Source organism: Salvelinus sp. IW2-2015, linkage group LG23 (genome assembly GCF_002910315.2).
Source record: "Salvelinus sp. IW2-2015 linkage group LG23, ASM291031v2, whole genome shotgun sequence".
NCBI classification, from domain to species: domain Eukaryota; kingdom Metazoa; phylum Chordata; class Actinopteri; order Salmoniformes; family Salmonidae; genus Salvelinus; species Salvelinus sp. IW2-2015.
Window position 1 is genome coordinate 23,209,174 of NC_036863.1, and position 20,711 is coordinate 23,229,884.

Consider the following 20,711-nt stretch of genomic DNA (forward strand, 5'->3'; position numbering starts at 1 on the left):
TAACAAAATGTGGAAAAAGTCAAGGGGTCTGAATACTTTCTGAATGCACTGTACAGCCCCAAGTTATGATAAATTGTGTTATGCAATGTTTAAGCATCTCCCTGATGAGGTCATAAATATTATCTAGGGATTATTTACACTAAACAAAAATATAAATGCAACATGCAACAATTTCAACAATTTTACTAAGTTACAGTTTATATAAGGAAATCAGTACATTTAAATAAATTCATTAGGCCCTAATCTATGAATGTCACATGACTAGGCAGGGGCGGAGCCATGGCCCACCCACTTTGGAGCCAGGTCCATCCGCTGGGAAGCCAGGCCCAGCCCATGAGAATTTGTTTTTCCCCCCAAAAGGGGCTTCATTACAGACAGAAATACTCCTCAGTTTCGTCAGCTGTCCGGGTGGTTGGTCTCAGACGATCCCGCAGGTGAAGAAGCTGGATGGGGAGGTCCTGGGCTGCCGTAGTTGCACGTGGTCTGCGGTTGTGAGTCCGGTTGGACGTACTGCCAAATTCTCCAAAACAACGTTGGAGGCAGGTTATGGTAGAGAAATTCACATTCAAATCTTTGGCAACAGCTCTGGTGGACATTTGTGCAGTCAGCATGCCAATTTCACGCTCCTTCAAAACTTGAGACATCTGTGGCATTGTGTTGTGACAAAACTGCACATTTTAGAGTGGCCTTTTATTGTCCCCAGCACAAGGTGCACCTTTGTAATGATCATACTGTTTAATCAGCGTCTTGATATGCCACACCTTTCAGGTGGATGGATTATCTTGGCAAAGGAGAAATGCTCACTAACAGGGATGTAAACAAATTTGTGCACAAACTTTGAGAGAAATATGTTTTTTGTGTGTATAGACAGTTACTGGGATCTTTTATTTCAGCTCATAAAATATGGGATCAACACTTTACATGTTGTGTTTATATTGTTGTTTAGTATAGATAACACAAAACAAACAAAAGCAGGCGTAGAGGCTTTTGCCCACCTCTCTCTCACAGATTGACGATCATCATTTGGCCCCACCTGTGTGCTTATCAAGGCTTCACAAGGCTTCCTGGCAGAGAATTTGGCCCAGTTGCTGCTGCCCCCTGGTGATGGAGTGTAGAAGTGGTAGTGTAGTATCTACTAATGCTCCTAAGACCTAAACTACCTAATCTATTCCAAAACACTTCTTTCCCTCCTCCCTCACTCCTCTCTTCTTCCCTCAGGTTATGGCGGCAGAGACATTCAGTCTTGTCTCTGCTGGTGCTGGTCACCCTCTTCTCCATCGCCTACTCTGTTAAAGGAACACATCAGAAGGTGAAGTGTGTGTGTGTGTGTGTGTGTGTGTGTGTGTGTGTGTGTGTGTGTGAGCAGCCCTGTCCACACATCATCAGGGGTTGCTAATTAACATCCCTAAGACTTTATAAAACTGTTGTCTCCCAAAACCACAAGCTGAAAAAGAGTATTAAACTTAACACGCATTTACCTTCACCTGACCTATTTACCACATGTCCACATGCCCTATTTAATCAGTACATTAGCTGTACCACATGAACAGATAATATACTGAGTACACACACACACACGTGCGCCCTGTACCAAATTAACAACTAATGTACCACAGCAAAAGTGGCTCAAGAGATCCAAACAGAATTGCTTTAAAGCTGCAGCAATAACCATATTATTTACCATATTAGACTCTTKAGCTCTAGTCCTAAGGTGTTACGTCATTAATTCCTGATAAGCCTAAAAACAATTGGACATGGCTGGCACTTCCCACCCAGGCTTTTTACTAGGTGATGAGAGACACTGCTGCTGCTACTGTTTTCCCGAGTTCACAGGGGTTTGCTGGGAAATAGAGTTCCGTGCCAAAAAACCTCCACAGTGTTCCCGTAATCTACACCATTACTGGCCCTTCCAGAAAACAACCTGTCTGCCCATGCTTGAGGAGGAGGTGTTGGTCCATATATGATGGAGGGAGAGATGGGTGGCAGAAGATGGAGGGYGAGAGAGAGGGAGAAAGGGGGAGAATAAGGGAGAGAGGGAGAAAGGGAAAGGGAGAGAGATACAGAGAAAGGAAGAGAGAGAGGGAGGAAGAAAGGGAGAGAGGGAGAAAGGAATAGAGCAAGAGAGAGAGAGCTGATGAAGAGTAGGGGAAATAAACTGGGTAGGAACTGGCTTCCTTGAAGAAGAAGAATGATTCTGTTCTTCTCTGTTTGTGTTGTTCTGAATCTGAACACTCCTACCCTACGGCCCTGTCCTCTAAACTCTCAACAACAGACACCAGCTTATATTCTCTATTTTATATTCTCACTCCCTCTCTCTCTATCACTTGCCCTCTCTCACCCCTGACACTCTCTGCTCCTTCTCTTTCTCTCTCTCTATAACTTGCCCTCTCTCGCTCCCTCTGCCCCCCCCCCTCTCTCTCTCTCTCACTTGCTTTCTTTCCTCTCCACCCTGCTCCCCCTCCCCTCTCTTACCGTGGTGCACTTTGACTTTCTGCCTCTCACGCTTGGCACTGCCTCCTATTTCTAGAGTAGGGTGCACACACCCACCCTCCCTCCCTCCTAGTGTCTCTCCTACTTACTTTTTTTTCACTCTGCCTGAGTCTCTCATGGCTGACAGTCTCTCTGTCTCTCTTTGTCCTGATGTGAAGCTGACACTGTCTGTCCCCTGTGTACAGTATGTGCAACACATGGAGAAGAGGTTCCTGTGGTGTGCCTACTGGGTAGGCTTGGGTATCCTGTCCTCTGTGGGACTGGGGACTGGCCTGCACACCTTCCTCCTCTACCTGGTAAGAACTCTCTAATTTACCATGCAATACCATGTGTCCACTATGCTTAGCTTGAGCCCAAGAACGCTTTCATATTCTGTGCAATACATGTTAATGCTTAATTTGAGACTTTAAGAACACGTGTATATATACCCTACAAATGCATGCTCATATTTAAATAGCATAAGAGCACCTAAGAATGTTTCATATAACATGCAAAATCTATTCATAATCAAGTTAAAATATCCCCAGTGTCTGTTTTTTAGTATATATATATATATATATGGTTTTCTTACTTTTTAACTCTGCATTGTTGGGAAAGAGCTTGTGAGTAAGCATTTCCCGGTAAAGTCTACACCTGTTGTATTCGGTGCAAGTGACAAATAAAATGTGATTTGATTTGACGTTACTCAAGTCATTCACACTGTGTATGATGCCCATCTCAAACTCAGTGTTGATGTTTTGTGAGTTGCTGCTAAGAGACGAGAGTCTGTAATAGGCTGTAATAGAAGGTTGGAACATGGCTAAAAGTTCAAGGAGATTCCCTGTGTCTCAGAAGAGAGTGTGTGTGTGTGTGTGTTTGTGTATGTATGCGTGTGTGAACGTTTGTGTGCATGCATGCGTGATGTGTGTGTATGTACGCTAATGTGTGTGTGTAGAACATTGTGGTGTTAAGATCTCCTCAGTGAATAGGTACACACTGCGGCGGGGCGGACGGGCGGGTAGCAGTAGTGTTTTGACAGGCAGTCCAAAAAAAAACGAGCGCACTCAGTGACCCCACTGACTGAGTTCATGCAAGGCTAGCCAACCTTTCTCTCCTCCCTCCCTTTATTTCTTTTTCTTCTCTCTCCCTCTCCCTCGCCCCCTCCCTTTCCTCTCTCTCTCTGCTTCTCTGTCTCTCTCCACCCCTCCCTTTCCCTGTTTTGAGTGGCAGTGTGGAGCAGAGGAACAGGGGCTGGCTGGCTGTGCTGCAGATCTGGGTTCCCAAACATCTGGTAGTCTTTACCACTCTGAGAACACTATTAACACTGAGCCACCCATCTGTAATTTGGGAGCAGCATAGTCGCAGTCCCATTGCATAGCCAGTGGAGCTGAACTGGAAACTGTTAAGTGTGTCCTCCATTCTGTGTTTTTGAAAGCCAACTCTCTCTGTGCTCCCATATGTAATTTGAGAAGTTTTTATTTTGTTATTGTTTTGGGTGATCTGACTTACTTTCCAAGACGCCAGTCTGTTTTTAAAGGAGGATGTCGCCATCTAATGGTATTTTGTGGTAATGGATCAGCAGTTTTTCAGTGCTGTTTGAGGAATCAGTTAAAGTTGCCTGCTTTAGAATGTGAAGCTGATTCACGCTGCTGTATTTATGGTGGCTATAGATGGGTGGGTTGTTTAGCAACAAAACCGATCCGTGCGCAACTTTGGGGCAAAACAGAGGGGTTGGCTCAGGCTTACATTCAAAATTCATTATTTGACAACATGTAAACTATATTTCATTTCCAAATGTTTATTGACAACATAAAAACAAATGCATCGTTACAGTTGTTGGTTAGCTAGCTAGGGAATTTTAGCCATATTAGCATAGACTAAGTCAAAACACCTCAAAACAAGACATGGTATCAAGAACAAGATACAACTAGCTGAAACGAGCCACTAACTATTCCCCACATGGCAGCTTATTGTCATTGTTGCTAGCTATCTGATGTTCAGAATCACAGCAACACACAGCAGTATTTCCCCCCTGTATTCATTTAACAGCGGCGCACCGTCAGAAATTCCTTTTCGGGGTGGAAAACCGCTGTGTGTGTAAACTTAAGCAGACAGAAAGTTTGTAGAAAAGATCATTGTTACATATTTTTTTATAGTATAATCTTTTATAGTTTTTATTTTGGTGATTTCTAGTTAAGATTTAGGAGTACTTTTGGCATGGCGGGATAACCGATTGGGGTCCTCATAGATTTCTTTATAATGTTTAACCATAAGAACATAGAATTAGCCATGGCAAAATACGTAGAATTGCAGGAAATTTGCTTTTACACTTCAACATTTTCTGTCAGCTCCATGACAAAATGTGTACAGTCGTGGCCAAAAGTTTTGAGAATGACACAAATATTAATTTCCACAAAGTCTGCTGCCTCAGTTTGTATGATGGCAATTTGCATGTACTCCAGAATGTTATGAAGAGTGATCAGATGAATTGCAATTAATTGCAAAGTCCCTCTTTGCAAATGAACTGAATCCCCCAAAAACATTTCCACTGCATTTCAGCCCTGCCACAAAAGGACCAGCTGACATCATGTCAGGGATTCTCTCATTAACACAGGTGTGAGTGTTGACGAGGACAAGGCTGGAGATCACTCTGTCATGTTTATTGTGTTTGAATAACAGACTGGAAGCTTCAAAAGGAGGGTGGTGCTTGGAATCATTGTTCTTGTTCTCTGTCAACCATGGTTACCTGCAAGGAAACACGTGCCGTCATCATTGCTTTGCACAAAAAGGGCTTCACAGGCGAGGATATTGCTGCCAGTAATATTGCACCTAAATCAACCATTTATCGGATCATCAAGAACTTCAAGGAGAGCGGTTCAATTGTTGTGAAGAAGGCTTCAGGGTGCCCAAGAAAGTCCAGCAAGTGCCAGGACCGTCTCCTAAAGTTGATTCAGCTGCGGGATCGGGGCACTACCAGAACAGAGCTTGCTCAGGAATGGCAGCAGGCAGGTGTGAGTGCATCTCCACGCACAGTGAGGCGAAGACTTTTGGAGGATGGCCTGGTGTCAAGAAGGGCAGCAAAGAAGCCACTTCTCTCCAGGAAAAACATCAGGGACAGACTGATATTATGAAAAAGGTACAAGGATTGGATTGCTGAGGACTGGGCTAAAGTCATTTTCTCTGATGAATCCCCTTTCCGATTTTTTGGGGCAACCGGAAAAAGCTTGTCCGGAGAAGACAAGGTGAGCGCTACCATCAGTCCTGTGTCATGCCAACAGTAAAGCATCCTGATACCATTCATGTGTGGGGTTGCTTCTCAGCCAAGGGAGTGGGCTCACTCAGAATTTTGCCTCAGAACACAGCCATGAATAAAATATGGTACCAACACATCCTCCGAGAGCAACTTCTCCCAACCATCCAGGAACAGTTTGGTGACGAACAATGCCTTTTCCAGCATGATGGAGCACCTTGCCATAAGGCAAAAGTGATAACTAAGTGGCTCAGGGGAACAAAACATTGATATTTTGAGTCCATGGCCAGGAAACTCCCCAGACCTTAATCCCATTGAGAACTTGTGGTCAATCCTAAAGAGGAGGGTGGACAAACAAAACCCCACAAATTCTGACAAACTCCAAGCATTGATTATGCAAGAATGGGCTGCCATCAGTCAGGATGTGGCCCAGAAGTTAATTGACAGCATGCCAGGGCAGATTGCAGAGGTCTTGAAAAAGATGGGTCAACACTGCAGATATTGACTCTTTGTATCAACTTCATGTAATTGTCAATTAAAGCCTTTGACACTTATGAAATGCTTTTAATTATACTTCAGTATTCCATAGTAACATCTGACAAAAATATCTAAAGACACTGAAACAGCAAACTTTGTGGAAATTAATATTTGTGTCCTTCTCAAAACTTTTGGCCACGACTGTACAATTGCAAAAAACTGCTTTAGAGTTGCAACATTTCCTCTCAGCTCCATGGAAAAATGTATAGAATTGCAGTTAAGTAGCCTCTTTTTGAGCCATAAAAAAGCTTGCTTATTGCTTAAAGCACACCTGCCTGATAATATGGTATGGTGCCACAGGCTATGAAAAAAAWGAAAAAAAGAAAGTGGTTTCTTGGGTGGTTTTATACATTGATGGCGTCGGCAACATTTGATTTTAACAAATGTTTTAGTTAACCCTTTATGCTTTGAATCAGCCTATATGGATAGGGATACATTTAAATGTTTCTTATAGAAGAAATATGAAATGCATAACCATGGTAGCAATTGGAAGGGAACAGTTTTGAGATTATGACTAAATTATTAGACCAAAGGTGAGGACACAACAGTTCACCAGACACAAGACTGAATCCAAACATTACACTGTTGATTTAATGTGCATTTTACATGTACTTTTCGCCTCATTTGTTTACAACGAAATCATTCAGTAACATGATAAGAATATTCCTGTACAATGTGGGGTAGTTGGTGCAACATAAGACAATGACAAGGGTTTGAGTGAGAGGACTAACTGGTGTCTCCAAGTGACTACACACCTCTCTAAAGTGTGCACAGTTCCTAAGTAATTTCAATGCAGTTTTATGACTCAAAGAAGAGTCTTTAACTATAAGGTGTTTTGTTGAGCTCTCCTAGCTTTGCCATTGAGGAACTGAAGCAGGCACACTTATAGTTGTTTTATTTGGAAAACAACCCCACATCCCCTCCCCCCACACAATTAATGTTGTTGTTTACGCAATCCAAAAACGGTCCATTATAAATCACAATCTGGGTCAGGTGGGCATCATTTGAAATGATGTTATATTGCCAACATGACTAGCTAATTATAAAATACAATATTACAGTGTTAGGCCTTCACAATGCAATTCCGGGAAACATATCATCATTTTGGTGCGCATAGAAAGGAGTCATGATTGCATTTAGGTGCTTGTGCCGTGGCTAATTTTCTTCACAGTGGACAAACAGGCTCATTCTGTTTCAGAACTACCAAGGGTATGACGACATGTCATCTCGAAATGTGATATGGAAGTGGGAAGTGCACATTTGGACTCAGATGTTTTGTTTGCTTGACATCAAAGGGGTATTTATTATATTCCTCAATGTCTCATCTTTCAAAACACATAGACTCCTCTTAATTTACAGCGTTTCCCTCACTCAGACAACAAAGAAGTTGCCCAATTAGCGGGAGGAATGGGGCAACTGCTTGTCACGTAAGGTGCTCAAGTTCAGAACAGCTGTCAGTCAAAACCCATACAGCAGTGTGAAGCGCAGAGGCAGAGCTCTGACGTCATGTATAGCATGTTACTGTACAGACACTGCGTTTCAATGTAGGAATTATGACAGTCTTGTTTTGTTTTTAAATCCCCCGTGACACCCCCTTCCTTGACCTTTGCCACTGCTGCAACAACAAAACATCTATGAGAAACACTGCATAGCCTTTTACCTATTTGCGTGCATACTTTTTGTGATGTTGCGTCGGAAGATTTGGATCATTGTGGGTTTGTGCTCTCCTACTCAGAGGCCTTGGTAGAACCATAGACTTATGGTTAGAACACTGCTCCTTATCTGATCAATCTTGTTCTGACGATTACAGAAAATGTTCACTACTACAGGAAATCATATGTATGTCGGTTATGAGTTTTGCAATGTTCGCAATGTTTGATGGTTGCATTGACATATTTTCCCTTTCTAGATAGTGTCTTCTACTTCACAATGGTTGATGCATCTTTCCTGCTTGGGTTCACAGGGTTCACTGTAAACCCACTTTTGTGAGCAGTAGTTGGCACCATTTGTCTGTGAATGTGAATAAGATGCTGTATGCAGTGCATGTAGAGCAGGGATGGGCAACCCTTTCGTAGGCCTGCGGACCAGCTAATTAAAGAAATCACATTTTATTTGTCACATGCACATGGTTAGCAGATGTTAATGCGAGTGTAGCGAAATGCTTGTGCTTCTAGTTCCGACAATGCAGTAATAACCAACGAGTAATCTAACCTAACAATTCCACAACTACTACCTTATACACACAAGTGTAAAGGGATAAAGAATATGTACATAAAGATATATGAATATGTGATGGTACAGAACGGCATAGGCAAGATGCAGTAGATGGTATAGAGTACAGTATATACATAAGAGATGAGTAATGTAGGGTATAGAACCAGTGCGATAAGTGGCATAGTTTAAAGTGGCTAGTGATACTGTACATGTATTACATAAAGATGGCAAGATGCAGTAGATGATATAGAGTACAGTATATACATATAATCTACAGTGGGGAGAACAAGTATTTGATACACTGCGATTTTGAAGGTTTTCCTACTTACAAAGCATGTAGAGGTCTGTAATTTTTATCATAGGTACACTTCAACTGTGAGGACGGATCTAAACAAAATCCAGAAAATCACATTGTATGATTTTTAAGTAATTAATTTGCATTTTATTGCTGACATAAGTATTTGATACATCAGAAAAGCAGAACTTAATATTTGGTACAGAAACCTTTGTTTGCAATTACAAAGATCATACGTTTCCTGTAGTTATTGACCAGGTTTGCACACACTGCAGCAGGGATTTTGGCCCACTCCTCCATACATACCATCTCCAGACTCTTCAGGTTTCGGGGCTGTCGCTGGGCAATACGGACGTTCAGCTCCCTCCAAAGATTTTCTATTGGTTCAGGTCTGGAGACTGCTAGGCCCATCCAGGACCTTGAAGTGCTTCTTACGAGACCACTCCTTAGTTGCCCTGGCTGGTGTTGTTTGGGTCGTTGTCATGCTGGAAGATCCAGCCACGACCCATCTTCAATGCTCTTACTGAGGGAAGGAGGTTTTTGGCCAAGATCTCGCGATACATGGCCCCATCCATCCTCCTCAATACGGTGCAGTCGTCCTGTCCCCTTTGCAGAAAAGCATCCCCAAAGAATGATGTTTCCACCTCCATGCTTCACGGTTGGGATGGTGTTCTTGGGGTTGTACTCAACCTTCTTCTTCCTCCAAACACGGCGAGTGGAGTTTAGACCAAAAAGCTATATTTTTGTCTCATCAGACCAACATGACCTTCTCCCATTCCTCCTCTGGATCCCAGATGGTCATTGGCAAATCAGACGGGCCTGGACATGCACTGGCTTGAGCAGGGGGACCTTGCGTGCGCTGCAGGATTTCAATCCATGACAGCGTAGTGTGTTACTAATGGTTTTTTTTGAGACTGTGGTCCCAGCTCTCTTCAGGTCATTGACCAGGTCCTGCCGTGTAGTTCTGGTGTGATCCCTCACCTTCCTTATGATCATTGATGCCCCACGAGGTGAGATCTTGCATGGAGCCCCAGACCGAGGGTGATTGACCGTCATCTTGAACTTCTTCCATTTTCTAATAATTGCGCCAACAGTTGTTGCCTTCTACCAAGCTGCTTGCCTATTGTCCTGTAGCCCATCCAGCCTTGTGCAGGTCTACAATTTTATCCCTGATGTCCTTACACAGCTCTCTGGTCTTGGCCATTGTGGAGAGGTTGGAGTCTGTTTGATTGAGTGGGTGGACAGGTGTCTTTTATACAGGTAACGAGTTCAAACAGGTGCAGTTAATACAGGTAATGAGTGGAGAACAGGAGGGCTTCTTAAAGAAAAACTAACAGGTCTGTGGAGAGCGGGAATTCTTACTGGTTGGTAGGTGATCAAATACTTATGTCATGCAATAAAATGCGAATTAATTACTTAAAAATCATACAATGTGATTTTCTGGATTTTTGTTTTAAATTCCGTCTCTCACAGTTGAAGTGTACCTATGATAAAAATTACAGACCTCTACATGCTTTGTAAGTAGGAAAACCTTCAAAATCGGCAGTGTATCAAATACTTGTTCTCCCCACTGTATGAGATGAGTAATGTAGGGTATGTAAACATTATATTAAGTGTCATTGTTTAAAGTGGCTAGTGATACATTTTTACATAAATTTCCATCAATTCCCATTATTAAAGTGGCTGGAGTTGAGTCAGTATGTTGGCAGCGGCCACTAAATGTTAGTGGTGGCTGTTTAACAGTCTGATGGCCTTGAGATAGAAGCTGTTTTTCAGTCTCTCGGTCCCTGCTTTGATGCACCTGTACTGACCTCGCCTTCTGGATAATAGCGGGGTGAACAGGCAGTGGCTCGGGTGGTTGTTGTCCTTGATGATCTTTATGGCCTTCCTGTGACATCGGGTGTGGTAGGTGTCCTGGAGTGCAGGTAGTTTGCCCCCGGTGATGCGTTGTGCAGACCTCACTACCCTCTGGAGAGCCTCTGCGGTTGTGGGCGAAGCAGTTGCCGTACCAGGCGGTGATACAGCCCGACAGGATGCTCTCGTATGCATCTGTAGAAGTTTGTGAGTGCTTTTGGTGACAAGCCAAATTTCTTCAGCCTCCTGAGGTTGAAGAGGCGCTGCTGCGCCTTCTTCACAACGCTGTCTGTGTGGGTGGACCAATTCAGTTTGTCCGTGATGTGTACACCGAGGAACTTAAAACTTACTACCCTCTCCACTACTGTCCCGTCGATTTGGATAGGGGGGCTCTGCTGTTTCCTGAAGTCCACAATCATCTCCTTTGTTTTGTTGACGTTGAGTGTGAGGTTATTTTCCTGACACCACACTCCGAGGGCCCTCACCTCCTCCCTGTAGACCGTCTGTCGTTGTTGGTAATCAAGCCTACCACTGTAGTGTCGTCCGCAAACTTGATGATTGAGTTGGAGGCGTGCATGGCCACGTTCGTGGGGTGAACAGGGAGTACTGGAGAGGGCTCAGAACGCACCCTTGTGGGGCCCCAGTGTTGAAGATCAGCGGGGTGGAGATGTTGTTACCTACCCTCACCACCTGGGGGCGGCCCGTCAGGAAGTCCAGTACCCAGTTGCACAGGGCGGGGTCGAGACCCAGGGTCTCGAGCTTGATGACGAGTTTGGAGGGTACTATGGTGTTAAATGTTGAGCTGTAGTCGATGAACAGCATTCTCACATAGGTATATATACACTACCGTTCAATATATATATACATATACCTTTTGAACGGTAGTGAATATATATATACACTACCGTTCAAAAGTTTGGGGTCACTTAGAAATGTCCTTGTTTTTGAAAGAAAAGCACATATTTTGTCCATTTTAAAATAACATCAAATTGATCAGAAATACTGTGTAGACATTGTTAATGTTGTAAATGACTATTGTAGCTGGAAAAGGCAGATTCTTTTATGGAATATCTACATAGGTGTACAGAGGCCCATTATCAGCAACCATCACTCCTGTGTTCCAATGGCACATTGTGTTAGCTAATCCAAGTTTATCATTTTAAAAGGCTAATTGATCATTAGAAATTATGCAATATTGTTAGCACAGCTGAAAACTGTTGTCCTGATTTAAAGAAGCAATAAAACTGGCCTTCTTTAGACTAGTTGTGTATCTGGAGCATCAGCATTTGTGGGTTTGATTACAAGTTCAAAATGGCCATAAATAAATAACTTTCTTCTGAAACTTGTCAGTCTATTCTTGTTCTGAGAAATGAAGGCTATTCCATGCAAGAAATTGCCAAGAAACTGAAGATCTTGTACAARGCTGTGTACTACTCCCGTCACAGAACAGCGCAAACTGGCTCTAACCAGAATAGAAAGAGGAGTGGGTGGCCCCGGTGCACAACTGAGTAAGAGGACAAGTACATTAGAGTATCTAGTTTGAGAAACAGACGCCTCACAAGTCCTCAACRGMCAGCTTCATTAAATAGTACCTGCAAAACACCAGTCTGAACATCAACAGTGAAGAGGTGACTCCGGGATGCTGGCCTTCTAGGCAGAGTTGCAAAGAAAAAGCCATATCTCAGACTGGCCAATAAAAATATAGGATTAAGATGGGAAAAAGAACACAAACACTGGACAAAAGGCCAACATCCTGGAATCGCCTCTTCACTGTTGACGTTGAGACTGGTGTTTTGCAGGTACTATTTGATGAAGCTGCCAGTTGAGGACTTGTGAAACTTTTGAACGGTAGTGTATATAATATAAAATATATCAAAATATATATATATACAGTACCAGTCAAAAGTTTGGACACACCTACTCATTCCAGGGTTTTTATTTATTTATACACATTTCTACATTGTAGAAAGTAGTGAAGACATCTAAACTATGAAATAATACATATGGAATCATGTAGTAACCAAAAAAGTGTTAAACAATTGAAAATATATTTTATTTTTGAGATTCTTCACATTTTTWTTTTCTAAATGTTTTATTTAACTTTTATTTAACTAGGCAAGTCAGTTAAGAACCAAATTTGTATTTACAATGACAGCCTACTGCAGGGACGGAGGGCTGGGATTAAAAATATATTAAAGAAGGTAGAGACAACAATACATCACGCAAAGCAGCCACAACTGTCAGTAGGAGTGTCCATGATTGAGTCTTTGAATGAAGAGATTGTAATAAAACTGTCCAGTTTGAGTGTTTGTTGCAGTTCGTTCCAGTCGCTAGCTGCTGCGAACTGAAAAGACGAGCGACCCAGGGATGTGTGTGCTTTGGGGACTTTTAACAGAATGTGACTATAGCCAACCTTTGCCTTGAAGACAGCTTTGCACACTCTTGGCATTCTCTTAACCAGCTTCATGAGGTCAGCTGGAATGCATTTCAACTAACTAACAGGTGTGCCTTGTTAAAAGTTAATTTGTGGAATGTCTTTCCTTCTTAATGCATTTGAGCCAATCAGTTGTGTTGTGACAAGGTATGTGTAGTATACAGAAGATAGCCCTATTTGGTAAAAGACCAAGTCCATATTATGGCAAGAACAGCTCAAATAAGCAAAGAGAAATGACAGTCCATCATTACTTTAAGACATGAAGGTCAGTCAATATGGAAAATTTCAAGAACTTTGAAAGTTTCAATTGCAGTCGCAAAAACCATCAAGCGCTATGATGAGGACCGCCACAGGAAAGGAAGTTCATTAGAGTTAACTGCACATCAGATTGCATCCCAAATAAATGCTTCACAGAGTTCAAGTAACAGACGCATCTCAACATCAACTGTTCAGAGGAGACTGTGTAAATCAGGCGTTCATGGTCGAATCCACTACTAAAGTACACCAATAAGAAGAAGAGTACTGCTTGGGCCAACACAAGAAATGGACATTAGACCGGTGGAAAACTGTCCCTTGGTCTGATGAGTCCAAATTTGAGATTTTTGGTTCCAACCGCCATGTCTTTGTGAGACGCAGAGTAGGTGAACGGATGATCCCCACAGTTAAGCATGGAGGAGGAGGTATGATGGTGTGAGGGTGCTTTGCTGGTGACACTGTCAGTGATTTATTTAGATTTCCAGGCACACTAAACCAGCATGGCTACCACAGCACAGCGATACGCCATCCCATCTGGTTTGTGCTCTGTGGGACTATCATTTGTTTTTCAACAGGACAATGACACAGAACACACCTCCAGGCTGTGTAAGGGCTATTTGACCAAGAAGGAGAATGATGGAGTGCTGCATCAGATGACCTGGCCTCCGCAATCACCGACCTCAACCCAATTGAGATGGTTTGGGATGAGTTGGACCGCAGAGGGAAGTAAAAACATCTAACAAGTGTTCAGCATATGTGGGAACTCCTTCAAGACTGTTGGAAAAGCATTCCTCGTGAAACTGGTTGAGAAAAGGCCAAGAGTGTGCAAAGCTGTCATCAAGGCAAAGGGTGGCTGTTTTGAAGAATCTGAACACTTTTTTTGCTTACTACATGATTCCATAGGTGTTGTTTCATAGTTTTGATGTCTTCACTATTATTCTATTTTCTGTCAAAAATAGAAAAAATAAAGAAAAACCCTTGAAAGTAAGTGTGTCCAAACTTTTGACTGTTACTGTCATATACAGTGGGGCAAAAAAGTATTTAGTCAGCCACCAATTGTGCAAGTTCTCCCACTTAAAAAGATGAGAGAGGCCTGTAATTTTCATCATAGGTACACTTCAACTATGACAGACAAAATGAGGGGAAAAAATCCAGAAAATTACATTGTAGGATTTTTTATGAATTTATTTGCAAATTATGGTGGAAAATAAGTATTTGGTCAATAACAAAAGTTTATCTCAATACTTTGTTATATACCCTTTGTTGGCAATGACAGAGGTCAAACGTTTTCTGTAAGTCTTCACAAGGTTTTCACACACTGTTGCTGGTATTTTGGCCCATTCCTCCATGCAGATCTCCTCTAGAGCAGTGATGTTTTGGGGCTGTTGCTGGGCAACACGGACTTTCAACTCCCTCCAAAGATTTTCTATGGGGTTGAGATCTGGTATACTTCTTCTCCCCACTGTATATATACTCAGCAAAAAAAGAAACGTCCCTTTTTCAGGACACTGTCTTTCAAAGATAATTCATAAAAATCCAAATAACTTCACAGATCTTCATTGTAAAGGGTTTAAACACTGTTTCCCATGCTTGTTCAATGAACCATGAACATGCACCTGTGGAACGGTCGTTAAGACACTAACAGCTTACAGACGGTCTGCAATTAAGGTCACAGTTATGAAAACTTAGGAAACTAAAGAGACCTTTCCACTGACTCTGAAAAACACCAAAAGAAAGATGCCCAAGGTCCCTGCTCATCTGTGTGAACGTGCCTTAGGCATGCTGCAAGGAGGCATGAAGACTGCAGATGTGGCCAGGGCAATAAATTGCAATGTCTGTACTGTGAGACGCCTAAGACAGCGCTACAGGGAGACAGGATGGACAGCTGATTGTCCTCCTGTAACAACACCTGGACAGGATCGGTACATCCGAACATCACACTTGCGGGACAGGTACAGGATGGCAACAACAACTGCCCAAGTTACACCAGGAACGCACAATCCCTCCATCTGCTCAGACTGTCCGCAATAGGCTGAGAGAGGCTGGACTGAGAGCTTCTAGGCCTGTTGTAAGGCAGGTCCTCACCAGACATCACCGGCAACAACGTCGCCTATGGGCACAAACCCACCGTCGCTGGACCAGACAGGACTGGCAAAAAGTGCTCTTCACTGACGAGTCACGGTTTGCGCCTGTCTCTTATACACATCTAGATGTGTATAAGAGACAGCACCGAGGCCTGTACTCTGTAGCGGGATCGATTTGGAGGTGGAGGGTCCGTCATGGTCTGGGGTGGTGTGTCACAGCATCATCAGACTGAACTTGTTGTCATTGCAGGCAATCTCAACACTGTGTGTTACAGGGAAGACATCCTCCTCCCTCATGTGGTTCCCGTCCTACAGGCTCATCCTGACATGACCCTCCAGTATGGCAATGCCACCAGCCATACTGCTCGTTCTGTGCGGGATTTCCTGCAAGACAGGAATGTCAGTGTTCTGCCATGGCCAGCAAAGATCCCGGATCTCAATCCCATTGAGCACGTCTGGGACCTGTTGGATCGGAGGGTGAGGGCTAGGGCCATTCCCCCTAGAAATGTCCGGGAACTTGCAGGTGCCTTGGTGGAAGAGTGTGGTAACATCTCACAGCAAGAACTGGCAAATCTGGTGCAGGCCATGAGGAGGAGATGCACTGCAGTACCTAATGCAGCTGGTGGCCACACCAGATACTGATTGTTACTTTTGATTTTGCCCCCCCCTTTGTTCAGGGACACATTATTCCATTTCTGTTAGTCACATGTCTGTGGAACTTGTTCAGTTTATGTCTCAGTTGTTGAATCTTGTTATGTTCTTACAAATATTTACACATGTTAAGTTTGCTGAAAATAAACGCAGTTGGCAGTGAGAGGACGTTTCTTTTTTGCTGAGTTAAAAAAAATATATATATATACTCAGTCGGGGTCTCAACTTACTGTTGACAGTTAGAGTAATAGAATACACAAGGTGAAATTTCGAAATTTGGTGGGCATCAGCTGTCACTAAATTAGCCCATGTCGGCCCATGATTGGTAAGTTAGTCTAGCGAGCCATTCATGATGAGTTCTGTTTTTTTGTGGGCCCCACCACCATCAAATTCGCCCATCTCTGATGTAGAGGTGCTCTCTCCTTTACGAGGTAGCACCATTAGACTCCGTTATAGCAGTCCTATAGAGTCACTGAGAGGTCATGATGTCACAGGGATTCCTATCTAAGCCAGAGCTTCCTGTGGACATTGTACAAAACAAGATGCTTCCTAKGGACATAAAGGGCTCTGCTTATGAGGCGTCTTGTGACTTGAGTGTCATCATGTGACTCACTTCCTGTGTCTGATATAGTGGCATGAGATGAGACAGAGGCCTCTGTTCTAAAAGGCAATGTCTTTTCTATTCATTTATGTCTAAAATGTACAGGATGTGGCACTCTCCTGATCACAGTGGTGATTCTGTATGATATCCCAATAGTGTGTTGTACCATCAGCACTCAGCAGAGGGAGATTCAGAGCTGAAGTTGTCCTGATACCGACTCACTCAGACAGTGACAAGGAGGATCTCCTGTTCACTGACATTGACATTTCTGCACTCGTCTCCTTTGTGTTTGTGTCCCAGTGAGACTGTGAGCTATTGAGTATATATGGACAAGAATAGCTATTGGATTAACACACACACATGCCTCCTGTCCTAGGTTGAAGAGTTTGGGGCGGCAGGTAGTGGTTAGAGCATTGGGCCGGTAACCGAAAGGTTGCTGGATCGAATCCCAGAGTTGACGAGGTAAAAATCTGTTGTTCTGCTCCTAAACAAGGCAGTTAACCCACTGTTCTCCGGTAGACCGTCATTGTAAATTAGAATTTGTTCTTAACTGACTTGCCTAGTTAAATAAAGGTTAAATATAAAATATGATTCACCCAGCTGCTTAGAAAGTACTGCTCTTAAAAAGAATAGAGTTGTGAATGCACCTCAAACCCAGAGGGTCGGCAGAGAGACCATGATGACCTTAGTTTTCCTGTTGTGTGTTCAGTCTCAGCTCAGACACATGACTCAGCGCTCCTGCTTCTGGACCATCTGCTCCAGCAACACAGCCTTTATTTACAGAGCCTATCCCCTCTTTACTTTACCCACCCTCTCAACCCATCCACCCACACAGCGGGCACAGCTCTCACAGCAGGGGCCTGGGGTGGAGGCATCCCTGTGCCATGGCACATGAGAGGGGGAGGAAGGAGGGGATGGAGGAAGGGGAGAAAAAGGGGGCGGTAGGGAGGCGCTGTGACTTGRTGAGGCGTGGTTCCACACTAACTGGATCTCTGACACAACAGTCTCCACTCCCAGGGGGTTTAGGTCCCAGAATACAGACACATCCTACACACACTTCTACGTCTTTGTACTATACCTGAGCCTATCAGCAACTATGATGAAAGTGGTGATGATGATGAAGAATATGAGTGATTACCCTCTTGTCACAGCATCTAGAGGAGTTATTTTGTTTGTCTGTATCATGTGTTTTCTAATGTCAACCACGACTGATGTGTCAGTATACCATATGAATCCAGCTTTAATGGGCCTGGGTGATGGATGATTGGGACTTGGGGAAATCCAGGCAAAGCTGTAAATAGTTTTGACGAGAGCTCATTTGAGTCATCCACCATTAAGTTGCATTCAATAATGGCTGTTGTCATTAAGTAATTATGGGAAGCTTAGAAAATTGCTGTGATTAAGAGTAAATCAACAGCAACAAAGCATTAAAAAAACATTATATTCGAAGTCGAACACATTTGTGTTTGGATAAAAGAAACCACGTGCCCCAGGGCTCCGCCCTCCAGCCCCCGTCCCTTCAGATAGCATATGAACATGTCATAAGCAAAGGCAATGTGTAGAATAGCTGGAAATTAGCTTTAAAACTGCAACGGTTTCTCTTATGATKMGTGAAGAATAGCATGAGATGAGCTATAAAATAGCACATTTTTCTCTGCCCCGAAGGCAAAATGTGCAGAATTGCAGGAAATGTGCTTTAAAACAGCAAAATGTTCTCTAAGCCTCATTAAAAAAATGTGTATAATAGAATGATAAAACTGCACATTTTTCTCTGCGAACAGAGGTACGGTAGGTGCCCCAGGGCGCCAAATGTGGTAGTTTGGCCGTGTGTGTGTGTGTGTGTGTGTGTTTTATGACTATCACTATAATGTCAGTTAAACCTCCAGAAAACGCTAGCTGTTCTTGGGATTATAAAAATACTATAGTGTTTGTCTAAGCAGTGTGATTTACCATGTCTTTCAGAAATATCCCAGAGGATTAGGTGATCCAAGATGGCGTAGCAGTGAAGACGTGTTTTTGTTCGTCCTCTCGTGTACTTTTGTATTTCTCTTCTTTTTTGTATATATTTCAATTTTATTTTCACTCTTTTCCATTTTAATTCGATTATACCTTCCGGTAACCTGCCTCACCCAATGTGATACGGAATCGCTATTATTTTTAATTTTAGAACACATTCAAGAACKACCAGAAGCTAACAAGCTAATTAGCTACAAGCTATTTAGTCATTGTTAGCCACTGCTAGCAGCTTTTACCTTCTGCACAGATACCAGCCCTGTTTTTAGCCTGGATAATACTCGCCAATCTACCAGTATTGGACTGTCTCTCCACTACAACGCCGGATTCCTGCCGTAATCCCTGGACCACTACTTCTGATCTTCACAGCTAGCTAGTGGCTAACGCCCCTGCCACGAAGCTAGCACCAGTTAGCCGTGAGCCAGGCGCATCTCCCGGCTAGCTAAATTCTACAATACCTCTTTCGCCATCTGGCTTGGATCCTCTGTCGACGCGGCGCCCCGCCGCACCACCACGACTGGTCTGCCGACGAATACTCCATCCACTGTGCCTTCAACCGGCCTCCGTCGGAGCAGACGCTCCTTCTGGCGCCGGGCTGCTAACTTTAAACGCTGTGTCGCCCACGTGCTAGCGTAGTGGCGACTACTCCGCGGCTTCCCTGTTCCATCTACTGCTGCCCCCTGGACACTATGATCACTTGGCTACATAGCTGATGCCTGCTGTCCATTAATCACGGTACTCCATTCTGTTTATTTTTTATTTGTCGGCCCCAGCCGCGAACTCAGGCTCTGGATGTAGTTAATCCGACCCTCTTTGCCTAGTCATCGCCATTTTACCTGATGTTGTTGTGTTAGCTGATTAGCTGTTATTGTCTCACCTGTTGTCTTAGCTAGCTCTCTCAATCAATTCCTGCGATTACTTTATGCCTCACTGTATGTCTCTCTCAAATGTCAATATGCCTTGTATACTGTTGTTCAGGTTAGTTATCATTGTTTTAGTTTACAATGGAGCCCCCAGTTCCACTCTTCATACCTCTGACACCTCCTTTGTCCKACCWCCCACWCATGCGGTGACCTCACCCATTATAACCAGCATGTCCAGAGATACAATCTCTCTTATCATCACCCGGTGCCTGGGCTTACCTCCGCTGTACCCGCACCCCACCATACCCCTGTCTGCACATTATGCCCTGAATCTATTCTACCACGCCCAGAAATCTGCTCCTTTTATACTTTGTCCCCAACGCTCTAGGCGACCAGTTTTGATAGCCTTTAGCCGCACCCTCATCCTACTCCTCCTCTGTTCCTCGGGTGATGTGGAGGTAAACCRAGGCCCTACATGTCCCCAGGCACCCTCATTTCTTGACTTCTGTGATCGAAAAAGCCTTGGTTTCATGCATGTCAACATCAGAAGCCTCCTCCCTAAGTTTGTTTTACTCACTGCTTTAGCACACTCTGCCAACCCTGATGTCCTTGCCGTGTCTGAATCCTGGCTTAGGAAGGCCACCAAAAATTCTGAGATTTCCATACCCAACTATAACATTTTCCATCAAGATAGAACTGCCAAAGGGGGAGGAGTTGCAATCTACTGCAGAGAGAGCCTGCAAAGTAATGTCATACTTTCCAGGTCCATACCCAAACAGTTCGAACTTCTAATTAAAAAAATTGATCTCTCCAGAAATAAGTCTCTCACTATTGCCGTCTGCTACCGATCCCCCTCAGCTCTCAGCTGTGCCCTGGACACCATTTGTGAATTGATCGCCCCCCATCTCTAGCTTCAGAGTTTGTTCTGTTAGGTGACCTAAACTGGGATATGCTTAACACCCCGGCAGTCCTACAATCCAAGCTTGATGCCCTCAATCTCACACAAATCATCAAGGAACCCACCAGGTACAACCCTAAATCCGTAAACATGGGCACCCTCATAGACATTATCCTGACCAACTTGCCCTCCAAATACACCTCTGCTGTCTTCAATCAGGATCTCAGCGATCACTGCCTCATTGCCTGTATCCGCRACGGGTCCGCGGTCAAACGACCACCCCTCATCACTGT

The 20,711-nt window shown here is 43.7% G+C and overlaps 1 protein-coding gene across 3 annotated transcripts in view; it reads left to right on the plus strand.

The window, feature by feature from the left end:
- The window catches only part of LOC111951181 (vacuole membrane protein 1), a 119,879-nt gene that overhangs the window by 22,418 nt on the left and 76,750 nt on the right, over nt 1-20,711 (plus strand). For all 3 annotated transcript variants that reach the window (XM_070434268.1, XM_023969241.2, XM_023969240.2), the window contains exons 4-5: nt 1,219-1,309; nt 2,676-2,786. In XM_070434268.1, coding sequence (XP_070290369.1) covers nt 1,219-1,309; nt 2,676-2,786 — 202 coding nt within the window. The remainder of the gene's footprint in view (nt 1-1,218; nt 1,310-2,675; nt 2,787-20,711) is intronic.